Raw genomic sequence first — 14,761 nt, forward strand, 5'->3', positions numbered from 1 at the left:
TTGTATCAGACATCACTTGTTCGGCGTTGTACCTACAACGAGTCAGCAATACCCCGTTTGTTACACCCGAGTAGTCCAGCACTCTACATTATAGGTGTAACAAATTGTAGAAGGTCGCCTGGAAGGCCTCTAATGGGTGCTGATTTTGCGTAGTGTATGACACTAGGAAAATAGGTTTCTGGCTCAGAGTTACCATTTTCCGACCTCGCTGATGCCGTGGGTAACCTGACCAATGCCAGTCACAAGTCTGGATGAAAAACAGGGAGTGACCACATTGCATAACAAAAATACTTTTCACATTGAATGTTTGACATTATAACAATTGTAAACATTTGCTTGTGTTTGATTTCATGAAAACAATTGTGTATAATTATGTATATTGATATGTTTGCAATGTTATGAATACTATGCATGTTTGTACTTTGTTATCTGCTTACATTTTGAATAAAACATAAACTGAAATTAGAAGCATTAGTTGTATATGAGAAATTTTCAATAGTTATGCAACGATTGAGTGAAACAAAATTTAAGCATCATGAAGACTTTCGTCTTTTGAAATGCTTCAAACTGCAAAGCTCACTTCACTTTCACGTGAAAGCAATTTTTTAAATTTCATCTCATATTTTTCAAAATCTTCAAACATGAGTTTTTTCTTATGTTTGAAGATTTTGAAAAATATGAGATGAAATTTAAAAAATTGCTTTCACGTGAAAGTGAAGTGAGCTTTGCAGTTTGAAGCATTTCAAAAGACGAAAGTCTTCATGATGCTTAAATTTTGTTTCACTCAATCGTTGCATAACTATTGAAAATTTCTCATATACAACTAATGCTTCTAATTTCAGTTTATGTTTTATTCAAAATGTAAGCAGATAACAAAGTACAAACATGCATAGTATTCATAACATTGCAAACATATCAATATACATAATTATACACAATTGTTTTCATGAAATCAAACACAAGCAAATGTTTACAATTGTTATAATGTCAAACATTCAATGTGAAAAGTATTTTTGTTATGCAATGTGGTCACTCCCTGTTTTTCATCCAGACTTGTGACTGGCATTGGTCAGGTTACCCACGGCATCAGCGAGGTCGGAAAATGGTAACTCTGAGCCAGAAACCTATTTTCCGAGTGTCATACACTACGCAAAATCAGCACCCATTAGAGGCCTTCCAGGCGACCTTCTACAATTTGTTACACCTATAATGTAGAGTGCTGGACTACTCGGGTGTAACAAACGGGGTATTGCTGACTCGTTGTAGGTACAACGCCGAACAAGTGATGTCTGATACAAGAAGGCCTGTACTGGGGCAAGAATCGAGTGCCTCAGCCGCATTGTCCGATCAAAGAAGGGATTTCTGCGATCAACTTCAAGTACCTCAACCACAAGCTAGGCTCGAAAACTCGTAGACTTATTTCTCTTTTGATCTAAGAGAAGGCTACAGAGTTCACTTTCAAACACACCTCTTAAGCACATAGAGGCATATTTGCTCGCTTTACTTGCAGGCAGGAAATGCTAACTTTAATCTCAGAAAGCATTTCCTTTTATGTATCGCAACTTCTGAGCAAAGAAGCGATTGAAGTTTGAATTTTGAATTTTGAAAAAAACTGAGGCAACGCTAAAGGCAGTTACTCGACAAGGCACACTTAGGAATAAGCATCCGATTGCTTGTGTTTTCCTCTCTCTTTGTAAAGACTGTGTGGAGTGTCGGACCACAGCGATACATCGAGGTTGCCACTCCCTATTTTTCATTGCCTGTAGCGCGACATGATGACCATGAGCGGTTCCTAGTATTGGTACTGTACATCACCTTACACCAATACTAAGCTGGTCTAACGACACCTCCATACTCATGGTAGCCTCTCAAATTTTACTTTTGCCAAAATGTTTTTGCGAAGTTGACAAAATCATTGCATTGCATCCAAGACCGTAGCATATTGAGCAATGAGAAACAAATCTCGTCGAAGCTATACTTCTATGCTCATGCTACCAGACGCAAATAACAAATCACTTGCCAAATTCGCTTTTTGTATATGATCTAATGGCTATCACAGAGAATGATCGTATTCGTCAGGCGATGTCAAAGTGATCGACAACATGAGCTGGCCAGACTCAAGAGCGAAAAACTATGAGGTATCGCGACATACGGTTCTCATGTTCAAACCAGAAGGTCAAAAAACCTCTCAGATATTTTCTCTGTATCTCTGATGCACCAAGTTCATAGTGCGAGGAGAAATCTGAGAAGTTCAAACCCACTTTGGGCTCCCAGCAGACTAACAGCACTTCTGAGTTAAGAGCTTGCTACTGGAATGACGAATATTGAAAAATGTGGAGCTTATATACCCGATGGCCAAAATTAATGCGCATCGCATTATAATTGTGCATAAATGGTTAGGACTATTTTTTTTACCGTTTTTATTTATACGCTCATATGAAATAGTTCCAGAATTATCACTTGATTCCGCATTATTATTGTACAAATGGCTCGAGATTTTGAAATCTGTGAATGAAGTAGTTTTTCTATGAAGATTATGTGAAATTAGTTTCAGCAAAATATCATTTTTTTTCAAGTTTCATGGACTTGGTGGAATTTGTGCATATGGCTTATGATTGTGAGATCTGTGAGATTTGCTGCAAATGTAGATTTGTTGAATTTGATCATTATGAAGATTTTATTTTTTTCATGAAATCTTGTGTGAACGCCAGTTTCAGTAAGATATCAATTTTTCATGTTTCATGGACTTGGTGTTTTTTGTGCATATAGCTTATGATTGTGAGATCTGAGAGATTTGCTGCAAATGTAGATTTGTTGAATTTGATCATTATGAAGATTTTATTTTTTTCATGAAATCTTGTGTGAACGCCAGTTTCAGTAAGATACCAATTTTTCATGTTTCATGAACTTGGTGTTTTTTGTGCATATAGCTTATGATTGTGAGATCTGTGAGATTTGCTGCAAATGTTGATTTGTTGAATTTGAACATTATGAAGATTTTATTTTTTTTCATGAAATCTTGTGTGAACGCCAGTTTCAGTAAAATATCAATTTTTCATGTTTCATCGACTTAGCTGCATTTTTTTGTGCATATGGCTTATGATTGTGAGATCTGTAATTTTTTGAGAGATTTGCATGAGCCTTTAATTTTTCAACATTATGAAGATTTGATTTTTTTCATGAAATCTTGTGTGAACGCCAGTCTCAGAAAGATATCAATTTTTCATGTTTCATCGACTTAGCTGCATTTTTTGTGCATATGGCTTATGATTGTGAGATTTGTAATTTTTTGAGAGATTTGCATGAGCCTATAATTTTTTCAACATTATGAAGATTTGATTTTTTTCATGAAATCTTGTGTGAACGCCAGTTTCACTAAGATACCAATTTTTCATGTTTCATGGACTTGATGCTGCATTTTTGTGCATATGGCTTATGATTGTGAGATTTGTAATTTTTTGAGAGATTTGCATGAGCCTATAATTTTTTCAACATTATGAAGATTTGATTTTTTACATGAAAAATCTTGTGTGAACGCCAGCCTCCGAAAGATATCAATTTTTCATGTATCATGGACTTGATGCTGCATTTTTGTGCATATGGCTTATGATTGTGAGATCTGTAATTTTTTGAGAGATATGCATGTGCCTATAATTTTTTGAAAGATTTGCATGAGCCTATAATTTTTTGAATAAATGAAGCCTATAATTTTCAACACTATGAAGATTTGATTTTTTTCATGAAATCTTGTGTGAACGCCAGCCTCAGAAAGATATCAATTTTTCATGTTTCATCGACTTAGCTGCATTTTTTTGTGCATATGGCTTATGATTGTGAGATTTGTAATTTTTTGAGAGATTTGCATGAGCCTATAATTTTTTGAATAAATGAAACCTATAATTTTCAACACTATGAAGATTTGATTTTTTTTTCATGAGATCTTGTGTGAACGCCAGTTTCAGTAAGATATCAATTTTTTCAAGTTTCATGGACTTGGTGTTTTTTGTGCATATAGCTTAAGGAGTTGCATGAGCCTATAATTTTTTTATGAAATCTTGAGATACCTCGTTAATTTCTAGATTATGAACATTATGAAGATTTGATTTTTTTTCATGAAGTATTGTGTGAAATAAAGCCTATAGTTCGTTTTTTGAAATCTTGAGAACTCTCGTCTACTTCTAGATTTTCACAATTTTTCACAATTTTCGATGCATATTTTTTGTTGAGAGCATGAAATTATAATTCAGAGTTGCATTATTTTTGTACATATGGCTTATGATCGTGAGATCTCAATTGTTTGAAAATAAAAAAGAAGCTTTTTCATACAATCTCATGTTTGATTTTTTAAATTTCAACACAGCAGAATTTGTGAATTTGCTGTTCATGTTTTGCATTATTTTTGTACATCTGAGTATTTTTTTGAAAAATGAAAAATGCTGCTGACAAAATGTTGAATGTTTGTGTGATATGTGTATTTCGAGCCATTTTTTGAAGTATAACGCCAGTGGCTGTTATCTTCAAACATTAAAAGGGAAACCTAATTTTCATCGTAACCCTATTATGTGGTCCTAACCTAGTTTTATTTGTTCACAAATTTGAAAATAAAGGCAACGCCAAAGGCAGTTACTCGACAAGGCACACTTAGGAAGAAGCATCCGATTGCCTATATTTCCCCTCTCATTGTAAAGACTGTGTGGACTGTCGGACCACGGCGATACAAAGAGGTTGCCACTCCCTATTTTTCATTGCCTGTAGCGTGACATGGTGAACATGAGCGGTTCCTAGTATTGGCACTGTACACCACCTTACACCAATACTAAGCTGGTCTAACGACACCTCCATACTCATGCTAGCCTTTAAATTACTTTTGCCAAATCATTTTGCTGAACGAAAACATTGCCACATATCAATGTTCGGTCGTTCAAGAGGAATGTTTGTGATGAATGAAGTTTTGCACTTCGAAACCAAACTAAGAATGCAATGAGCCTAGTACATTTCACTTGTATTTCACAACGCATCTACATTCTAACATTTTTTTTAAAAATTGCTTGATCTTGCAATATTGATTTCAATTTTCATTCAAGCTGAACTTTAGACATTGACAAAACAACAGGCTTGCATCTTAAACCGCCGCATAAAGGACGGTGAGAAACGAATCTCGTCGACCCATGCTGGCACGAGCAAACAAATCATTTTGTCAACAGCATTTCACAAAAATGAAACATTTTGAAATGCAGTGCAAATTTTGCTCTTGTACACACTATCAAAATGTTTACCATTTTACCAAGTTATGTTCCAACCAATATCGTAATCAATATGACAAGACCAAAGCTTAATAAATTTATGAATTACAAGCAGCATTACTGCTAAAATTTTGTTCAATCACAAATGTTCCTCGGTTTCAGCCGTGACCAAGTCTGGCTGTTTCTCATAAAAAAATATAGTGAAAAACCGTTTGACTGTGGTTTCATTGAAAAAAATCGACAGACCAAAATGTAACCAATTTTATGAAAAAATGTGTTATCTTTCGTGAACAATACTTTGGATGGCCAAAAAAAATAACAACAGTACTCACAATAGCAAACAAGACCCGCGTTACTGGGGTAAGCAAGACAGCACAAACATTAAAAGCAAACAGATAAATCAGTATTTCTCCATTTGATTTTTATTTTTTGAAATGATTTACTGTATGATAAATTTTCAATGTTCATGTAAAACACGAAATACAAGTGTTGGAGAATTACTGATAAACAAAAAGCAACGGTACAAAGCACATATAATACAAACAATATTTTAAAACGAACAAGTGTGGATAGGTATCTTTTTTTCAAATAAACAATGACATTTCAAATAGATCGACGAATTCTGTCTGCTGTCTTCTGTCGGATCCCCTGTGTATGGCATCTCATCTGAAAAAAAGAAATGAAACGTGTAAAAGACGAAACATTCTTACATACAATAGCACATTAATGTTTACTCTGGTAAATTTTGGTTTCATTTATAACATTGGATTTTTACAGAAATGATAAATGCTTAATTTCAAAACATATTAACCATTCTCTCAGTTTTGATTTACAAATGACAGAGCAGTACACTAACAACGTGCTTAAAATTATGATTTTTTTGACAACTTTTCAATTTTTTCAAAATTTTTGACTTTGGATTTTCACCATAGCGCATTCGTTTTTTAGCTATATACTTACCAAAGCGCATTTGCGTTTAAGCGATGTAGTTTTTTCACGCTGAGTACCCCCCTTATGAAACTTTTTTTTACATTGAATTTAGAACGATTTATTTGAATCTCAAAATTAAGCACACAAAGTGACGATGTACAAATATTTTGGGATGACGAGATTTTGGCTCGCTCGCCCGACCAAACTAAAAGACTTATAGATATACTTTAAGTCTTTCAGTTGGGCTGGGCGAGGTAACCAAAAAGCTCGTCACCCTAAATTATTTGTACATCGTCACCTGGTTTGCTTAAATTTGTGAGTCGATTTGTCATAAAAAGAGTAAAATGTATGATAAGATGCTTAGCATCTTCAAATAATTTGACATTCATCTTTTGGTTTGACAAATAATAAAGTGAAATGTATGATAAACTGCTTAGCATCTGTAAATAATTTGACGTTCATCTTTTGGTTTGACAAATAATAGAGTGAAATGTTTGATAAATGCTCAGTGTCATGAATCGATTTGACACTTAGCATTTGGTTTGACAACTGAAAGAATTATTTATTTGCGATTGTGTACTAGAAGAATTTGCATTGTATGACTATTTCTAAATGTCATGAACAAATAATGTCATATGGTTTGACAAAAAAGTAGATTGAAATACCATTCATTTGTGATGTTTTACACTTGTGAAATGCAGATCGAATGCATTATTTTTGTGCATATTTAATATGTAACGCATACTTAATATCATTACAAAACTTGAAAACTACAGCAATTTATGATCTGTACAATGGAGAGACTTAATCGCAAAATTAAGAGAATTGCCATTCTTGAGGCTAGACTTGCTGTACTCAAAACAGAGTTACAGTCAGAACTGGAGCAGCTGAACAACTCCAATGACATGACAATGAACTATGGTTCAAAAACATTATCACCTGTACAAACTGAGGTTGAAGACTGGGGTGACTGCGTAAGGACTTCAGAAATCATCAGCGAGGAGGACTGGGAATCTGAAGCAAACAGGCAGCCCTTCACTCTTGGTGGGACATTCTGCAAAACGAGAAAATCTACAAACTGGGAAAACAGATGCCCTGTTTGTTTCTCAAAAAACTGTGGACATAAAGTGAACAGATGTTTGTTCAGAGAAGCCGCAACTCAGTGATTTAATATTCTACATTATTGTTGTATGTACCATATAATACTGGATGAACAAGTTCAAAAACTGTTTATCATATACTACTGGATAAACAAGTTAAAAAATAAATAAGCACTTTGTATTTTACCTCGTGTTGTTTTTACTTCAATGTCCCGAAACCATTTAAACGAACAACCTCCACTGAGGTCAGACCAGCCATACAGAGCTGAAAAAACAAAACATTTCTGTTGAAAAATGAAAACATCAATGAGTAAAATAAGAACAATACTTGTTCAATTTGTTTGCCACCAAAAACATGAATCTTAAATGATCTTGTTTTCCCTGCCAGATGATATACAATAAAACTTAACAATATAAGCTTTAACTCACTAATTTTCATTTACTAAATATGAACACTGGCTAATTAACTTCTATTAAGTCTTTGACCACCAAAGAATATTTGCAGTGAGTTGTAAATGCTTAGTCTCAAAACATATTAACCATTCTCTCAGTTTTGATTTACAAATGACAGAGCAGTACACTAACAACGTGCTTAAAATTATGATTTTTTTGACAACTTTTCATTTTTTTCAAAATTTTTGACTTTGGATTTTCACCATAGCGCATTCGTTTTTTAGCTATATACCTACCAAAGCGCATTTGCGTTTAAGCGATGTAGTTTTTTCACGCTGAGTACCCCCCTTATGAAACTTTTTTTTACATTGAATTTAGAACGATTTATTTGAATCTCAAAATTAAGCACACAAAGTGACGATGTACAAATATTTTGGGATGACGAGATTTTGGCTCGCTCGCCCGACCAAACTAAAAGACTTATAGATATACTTTAAGTCTTTCAGTTGGGCTGGGCGAGGTAACCAAAAAGCTCGTCACCCTAAATTATTTGTACATCGTCACCTGGTTTGCTTAAATTTGTGAGTCGATTTGTCATAAAAAGAGTAAAATGTATGATAAGATGCTTAGCATCTTCAAATAATTTGACATTCATCTTTTGGTTTGACAAATAATAAAGTGAAATGTATGATAAACTGCTAAGCATGTGTAAATAATTTGACATTCATCTTTCGGTTTGACAAATAATATAGTGAAATGTATGACACATGCTAAATATCATGAATGGATTTGACACTTAGCATTTGGTTTGACAACTGAAAGAGTGAAATGTATGACAAATGCTAAATGTCATGAATCTGACACATAGCTGTAATTTTGCTACCATAATGTGAAATAAGTACAAAGAGCAAAATCAAATCATGTTGGTTCAGTGTTTCATTATATTAAAGTACCAAGATGAGTTAACTTTACTGTTCATTGCAACTTTGAGATTTGTTTCTGATGAAATTTGGTGAAATTACTTACTTGTTATTGACAGAGCAGAACACACTGCATATTGGGTGAGCTTCAGGTTATATAGGCTAGGTTACTCCTCACAACTCTGAAACAAAACATTTTATTAACAAAACTGCACATATTGCTTGTTAGTTTTTTACTTTTTTCATTCCATTAAAAGCATGGCTAAGTGCACATTTCATCCACATCAACAATGTTGAAATAATCCTGAAAACAAAATACTTCCTACATACAAACAGAAACAGAAAAACTGTTCACATGCAGAAGGTATTATGTTCCCAACATTTCTTATCATTCACAACAGGAACAAAATTATGCATTTATGGCATTGGTAGATATCAAACACAAACTGAAAATTTATCTCAGTTCAATGTAATAAATCAAACACAGTGTCTGTTATTAGATAAATTATCAGTTTATAAAAATTATTCCAAGCATATTTCCAAACAGACTAAGCACTGAGATTATGATATGACAGTTCAATTCATGGAATTAATTTTCAGCGATTTTACTTACTTGTAAATGTACTTTCTTGGGTACTGCCTTCAACCATTTTGATCACCAGCTTTCTGACACACAGGACGACTGCATCTGAACTACCGTCTCTGGTTTAAAAAAAATAATTTTCAACATATTTTTCAAACAAAGAAATAGAAGAAGATATTTATCAATCTCGCATGATTTGTCATTTCTTATTTCTGTCAGTTTGGTCCCTAAACAAAGTTAAAATCATTCAAAATATGACATAAACAAGACAAGAGATATGAATTAACACCGCTTACTATGTTTTTCAACATATCTAGCCGAGAATTAAAGTTTCTAAAATCGGCTTCGAGAATGTTCGAAACATTCTAAAACGAGCTGGGAGCAATTTCTTTTGACATAAGTTTTTACGTAATTCAATGCACACATCGACAAAACTTGTTGGTAATATGATACATCATATATTTAGACACAATTTCTCATAAAACTTTTAAACATTCATGTCATACTTACCGCAGGAAAGCTGGAAATACGACCTTCACAATTTATTTTTCAAGATGGCCGACCAGCGCACAGCGAGAACTCTGCAATATGACGTCATACATATCACGTCATATCATTCCATGAATTGCATTATTTATTTATTTTTTAAACTTTTACGAAAATAAAGAAAATACACTCATTAAAAATAATTTAAAATTATCTTAATCATGTATTATGTATCGTTTTATGAAATTAAACAATAGGAAAAAAAAAGTTTGTTCATTTTCAGAAAAACGAAATCGAAAGTAGAAATATTTTCTGAAATTGGAAATGTTTAAAACCTCGTAAAATCATTTATATCTCTTGTATATGCATAAACCCGGCTTGATTCAATCGCGAACACATTATAGAAACTATAACTACCAAGGTCGTACCTTCAAACACAGAAAATATCCCAAATTTTACACACAAAGAGTATTGTTTACATGGTTCAACCGTATCCAAGTGAATACGACAGACAACACTTTCCCTTATAATAATCAGCTCAGTATAGCTTGTACCGAAAATCGTAACATTATTCTGTGATTGTTTTACTTTATTTCATGTTTTATTTTGCTTAAGTATCGTACTTTGCAGCATTTTACGATACATTCTGTGTATCTTTGAGGAGTTATGCATAGCGATTTGCACATATATATATGACTATATGACCATTACTCGTTTGATAACAATGAGCAAGCATAGTTGTTCTTGAAGCTTAAGTGATTCCAACTAGATTACTATAGATAAACACAATAAAACACGAACAGTTCATACATTTTATTTTGTTACTAATCATTGTCTGTTCATCACTCAATTTATTGTTAACACTGTTTTGGCACAAATTGCCTCCCACGCCTGGCGAAGAACTGGCGAAGTGCTTCGTGATTCTCATTTCTCTCTAAGTCTCTGCTACTGAGCTTTTCAACAACTTTGTAAGTTTTGTCAACACTCGACGAGTCTTCTTGCACCAAACACACCAAACAGGGGTACAGTTCAGGGCACTGATGGCTTGGGGCTCTCTGTTCTGCTTTCTGTTCAGCCTCTCCGTTTTTGAAACAAATCAAACACGGATATAGTTTCGGACACGTGTGGATTTCAATTGCCATATTGATGTTTGCATTCAATTGCACACTGTCCATGTTTTTCTGTTTTGCATCAGACCTTCTGAGCAACTTCTTCAAACACGTTTTGATGATTTTCTTGATTCCCATAATTTGTATATATACTAGATCAGTAGGTTTTGACAAGTATGACATGAGAAGAAAAGATAAGTTTATATATGAACTATATTCGTTCCACTCATTGCATTATTTTAAGCCATGGACCATGCATTTACCTAATCGTGTCTTAAGGGCGGCTATATCAAATGTCTTTTCAAGCATGGCTAAGTATGACCATATACTGAAAGCTATTTACTGTAATCAAAAAATGTTTCGTGAACATATGCAATATTTTTGAAATTAAATGAAACAACACATGATCTGCTTATTATCATTGTATTTCGATGTTAAAATTCCATATACATTTTGAAACAACAAGATTCTGGCATCGCGTGCTAAAGCAATGGCAATACAAAAAACATCGAACGGATTTATTTGACTCGTTCTGTTTGATTCTGATGTAATAGGTACACGGGTAGCCGACTGGGTTTTTGTGTTCCGAGATAGCGCAAAATTTCAATCCTGATACCCAGTTGTAAACATCTCTTGTTCCACTTGTCTGAATAGGAGTTGTTTGCAAATGTTTCAGGTGGCGAGTGTTCCGTTTTCTCGTTAATCTTCCTTCAGAGAAAATATCAATAGCTTTTATTAGTTTTTCCTTGTGTCGTTCGGTGAACTGAAATTGATTTACTTGAATGCTTGGTTCAATTTCGTCAATTTTTACTTCCTCGTCTACGTTCTCAATGTCTTCAAAATTATCACTATCATAACAGTATCCGTCACAAACGCAGCAATTTCTCATATAACAAGCTGCCCCGTCTGGGTTGTCAACTTGCATGGATTCGATTTCGCTCGATTTTTGTTCTTCAGCATCTCGCAAATAATCTTCTGCCATCTCCATCATTTTTTCATATTCCTTGATATCATCCATGGGTTGCTGAGAAGAAGATTCGCTTTTTTGCTCGTTTTCACTTGTATTCTCACAAGGCGTTGTTTGCTGTGTCGATGCTTGACTTGACATAATTGTTTGAGAATGTGTATGACAAGTAACAAATTTCAAGCCTTATAATATGAAAAAAATAATTCACTAGTAAATCGCATTCCATGATATAAATCGAAAATAAAACTGACATTGAACTCGCTCACCATAGAAATATGACGGACATAAGCAACCTTAATTTACAAATTACCGGCTTCGTAGCGAGACTATGTATGGGTGATAACAAGCACGAGTCTACGTTCAAAGAAATCGTCTCGATACTTGACAATATCGAAAAAACATTTCTGCAAAACAAACTGGAAACGACCGAGTATCGCAAGAAATGTGGCGCACTACAGCAAAAGGTGTTCAGGTTGATCAGAGAGAACGATCGGTATAAGCAAACTCATGTGCACAACTCGAATACGGACGATAGTCAACTATTGCAGGACGAAGTTACACGCTTGACATTGAATCTGTCACAGCTGACTGCGGAAAACAATCAGCTTAAGCAAAATAACACGGCATTGGAAGACGAAGTTTTGCGCTTGAAATCTCAAACAGACAACCTGCAATCCTTAGACGAAGCTGCCTGTATGGAACTATTCAACGAAAACACTCAAGATTTTTCATGAATTACTTTACTTCTGCCACTTACAAGTGAATATTACGAAGTTCAATAAAAAGCAATTTCAAAGCATTCGTTTTTTATGTTAATATTTTGTTATCCTAAGTCTTAGAAACGCAAATCTCAGTACGTTTTGCTTAAACTGTTCTCTTGCGCTTTGCTTGATTCTGGCCAGATAATCTTTTCCTTCTGAGTTACCCAATCTTTTGTAGTAACGTTTAATGTTTCTTCTATTCATTTTTCGTGCCGGGTGGTTTATCCAACAAGCGGGACAAAAGCCGTTGTATTTATCAAAACAGCTTGGACACGCGGAATGTTCGAATGCACATTGTTTCATAACGAGCAAGCGATAGTAAATGTTACTGTAGCCACCGCACCAATGACAAGCTCTGAAACGTTTTCCGAGTCTCTTATCATACGAAATACATTTTGAGTTTTTTTTACCGTTGTTGTGAGCCATACTTTATTTAAAAGGTTCAAAAATATTTCACTAATATAGTGTCAAGTCAATTTCATTCAGTTTATGTAATTCAAATGTTTTGACAACAGTAACATGGCAAGTCTTAACCGTTGGTGACACAATAAACTATTGTCTATATTTGCTGCGTTTTACACATTTACGAAAACACAAGACAAAGAATATTTCATTTTTTCATGTTTATTTTACAATTGAATCGTTATCTACAAAAACTTGAAACATCATAACACACTAAATGTCTCCAAAGTCCTGATACTCAGAGTCCCCAGGTTCATTGTTATAAGTATGGTTTTATCGTTTCCCACATATAGCCTATGTGCTTCAACAGAAAATCGTCTAGAATCTCAGGTTCAGCATAATCGTTTGAACTGTGTCTCAGTGCTGTCCTCGCTTCTTCCGTCTCACAATACTTGATCTCTCTGTACATTTCAACGCACCTCCTGATCTGGTCTGCCTCATATTTTGACTCCTGAATAGTGTATATTTGTTCAAGTATTTTCGCAACTTTATCATGATCCAAAGGGGAAGCCGGCGAAGAATTTTCAAGATCATCGCTAAAATTCCCATCCTCGATATCGTCATCATCTGAAAGGACAACAGCTGTAGCTTCATCTTTTCCTTCCCATGCCTTGAACCTCTTCCTTATCGGGCTAGCAGGTGGAGTAAGAACGTCTGCTTTTACTTTTACTGCGCTGAATTCTTTCTCATCCATGCTCACATCCATACAAGACTCTGCCGCATCTCGCAAATAGTCTTCTGCCATTGCTTGTTGTTTTTCGTCTTCAGTTGAGTAGTGCTGAGGAGATGATTTGCTTGACATGTTGTAGATTGTAGATTGTTTGTAACCAGTGCACAATTTGGAGACCTTATAATAGCAAAAAAATAATTCATCGATATTATTCATCGTCAAAACTTTCATATTGGTTTTATGTTCATTTATTTCAAATAGAAGCACATTGTAGCTTTTTGCATAAATATCAAACAAGATCCATACAGTCATTGTCCTTGTCAAACATACCAACTCTCATCGATTCGGTTTGCTGGGGGGAGGTATTGCTGTATTCTATTTTCTGTCTTTTTACAATGTTATCCATCTCACCATTTTCCACTTTTCTTTTCATTCCCGCATTGGAACTGGAATCGTTTAAATCCATCTGCGGTTTGAACATTTCATAATAATTCATGAACATTTCCTTATCCAACATATCAACACTCATCGATTCGGTTTGTTGCGGTAAGGTATTGCTGTTGTCTGATTTCTGTGTTTTTACGGTGTTAGCCAGCTCATCCATCTCACAGTTCATGGCATTGGAATCATTCAAATCCATCTTCTGTCTGTACAATTTACAGTCGTCGCACTGGCAGTTATCGATACAGTCATAATAATTCAATCTGAAAAGGATACAGTCATAATAATTCAATCTGAAAAACTTACAGTCGTCACACTGGCAGTTCTCAATACAATTGCTTGTCATTATGCGTTTTGTTTGACATTTGTTGATTTCAGCAAGATATATTCAAAACCGTGGCCCTAAAATAATGCATATCTCAACATCCAGTAGCGCTTAAACTGTTTTCTTGCGCTTTGCTTGATTCTAGTCAGATAATCTTTTCCTTCTGAGATACCCAATTTCTTGTAGTATCGTTTCCTTTCTTTAATGTGTTTTAACGCTACTGGATGGCTCAACCAACAAGCAGGACAAACGCCGTTGTATTTATCGAAACAGCTTGGACACGCGGAATGTTCGAACACACAGTTTTTCATAACGAGTAGGAGATAGTCAATGTTACTGTATCCACCACACCACTCACAACATCGAAAACG

General features: G+C 34.6%; 1 protein-coding gene across 9 annotated transcripts in view; it reads right to left on the minus strand.

The window, feature by feature from the left end:
* Positions 1-5,809: 5,809 nt before the first annotated feature.
* Positions 5,810-14,761, minus strand: part of LOC128235244 (uncharacterized protein PF3D7_1120000-like) — a 52,592-nt gene continuing 43,640 nt past the window's right edge. For 6 of the 9 annotated variants that reach the window (XM_052950028.1, XM_052950030.1, XM_052950035.1 and 3 more), the window contains one exon: positions 14,190-14,328. In XM_052950028.1, coding sequence (XP_052805988.1) covers positions 14,314-14,328 — 15 coding nt within the window. In that variant the 3' untranslated portion in view covers positions 14,190-14,313. Of the gene's footprint in view, positions 5,910-7,112; positions 7,228-7,460; positions 7,539-8,692; positions 8,769-9,199; positions 9,289-9,679; positions 9,751-10,083; positions 11,761-14,189; positions 14,329-14,761 lie in introns of those variants that run through there. The other 3 variants (XR_008261164.1, XR_008261163.1, XM_052950033.1) reach the window with 3 other exon arrangements.

The sequence above is a fragment of the Mya arenaria genome, chromosome 5 (assembly GCF_026914265.1).
Source record: "Mya arenaria isolate MELC-2E11 chromosome 5, ASM2691426v1".
NCBI classification, from domain to species: Eukaryota; Metazoa; Mollusca; class Bivalvia; order Myida; family Myidae; genus Mya; species Mya arenaria.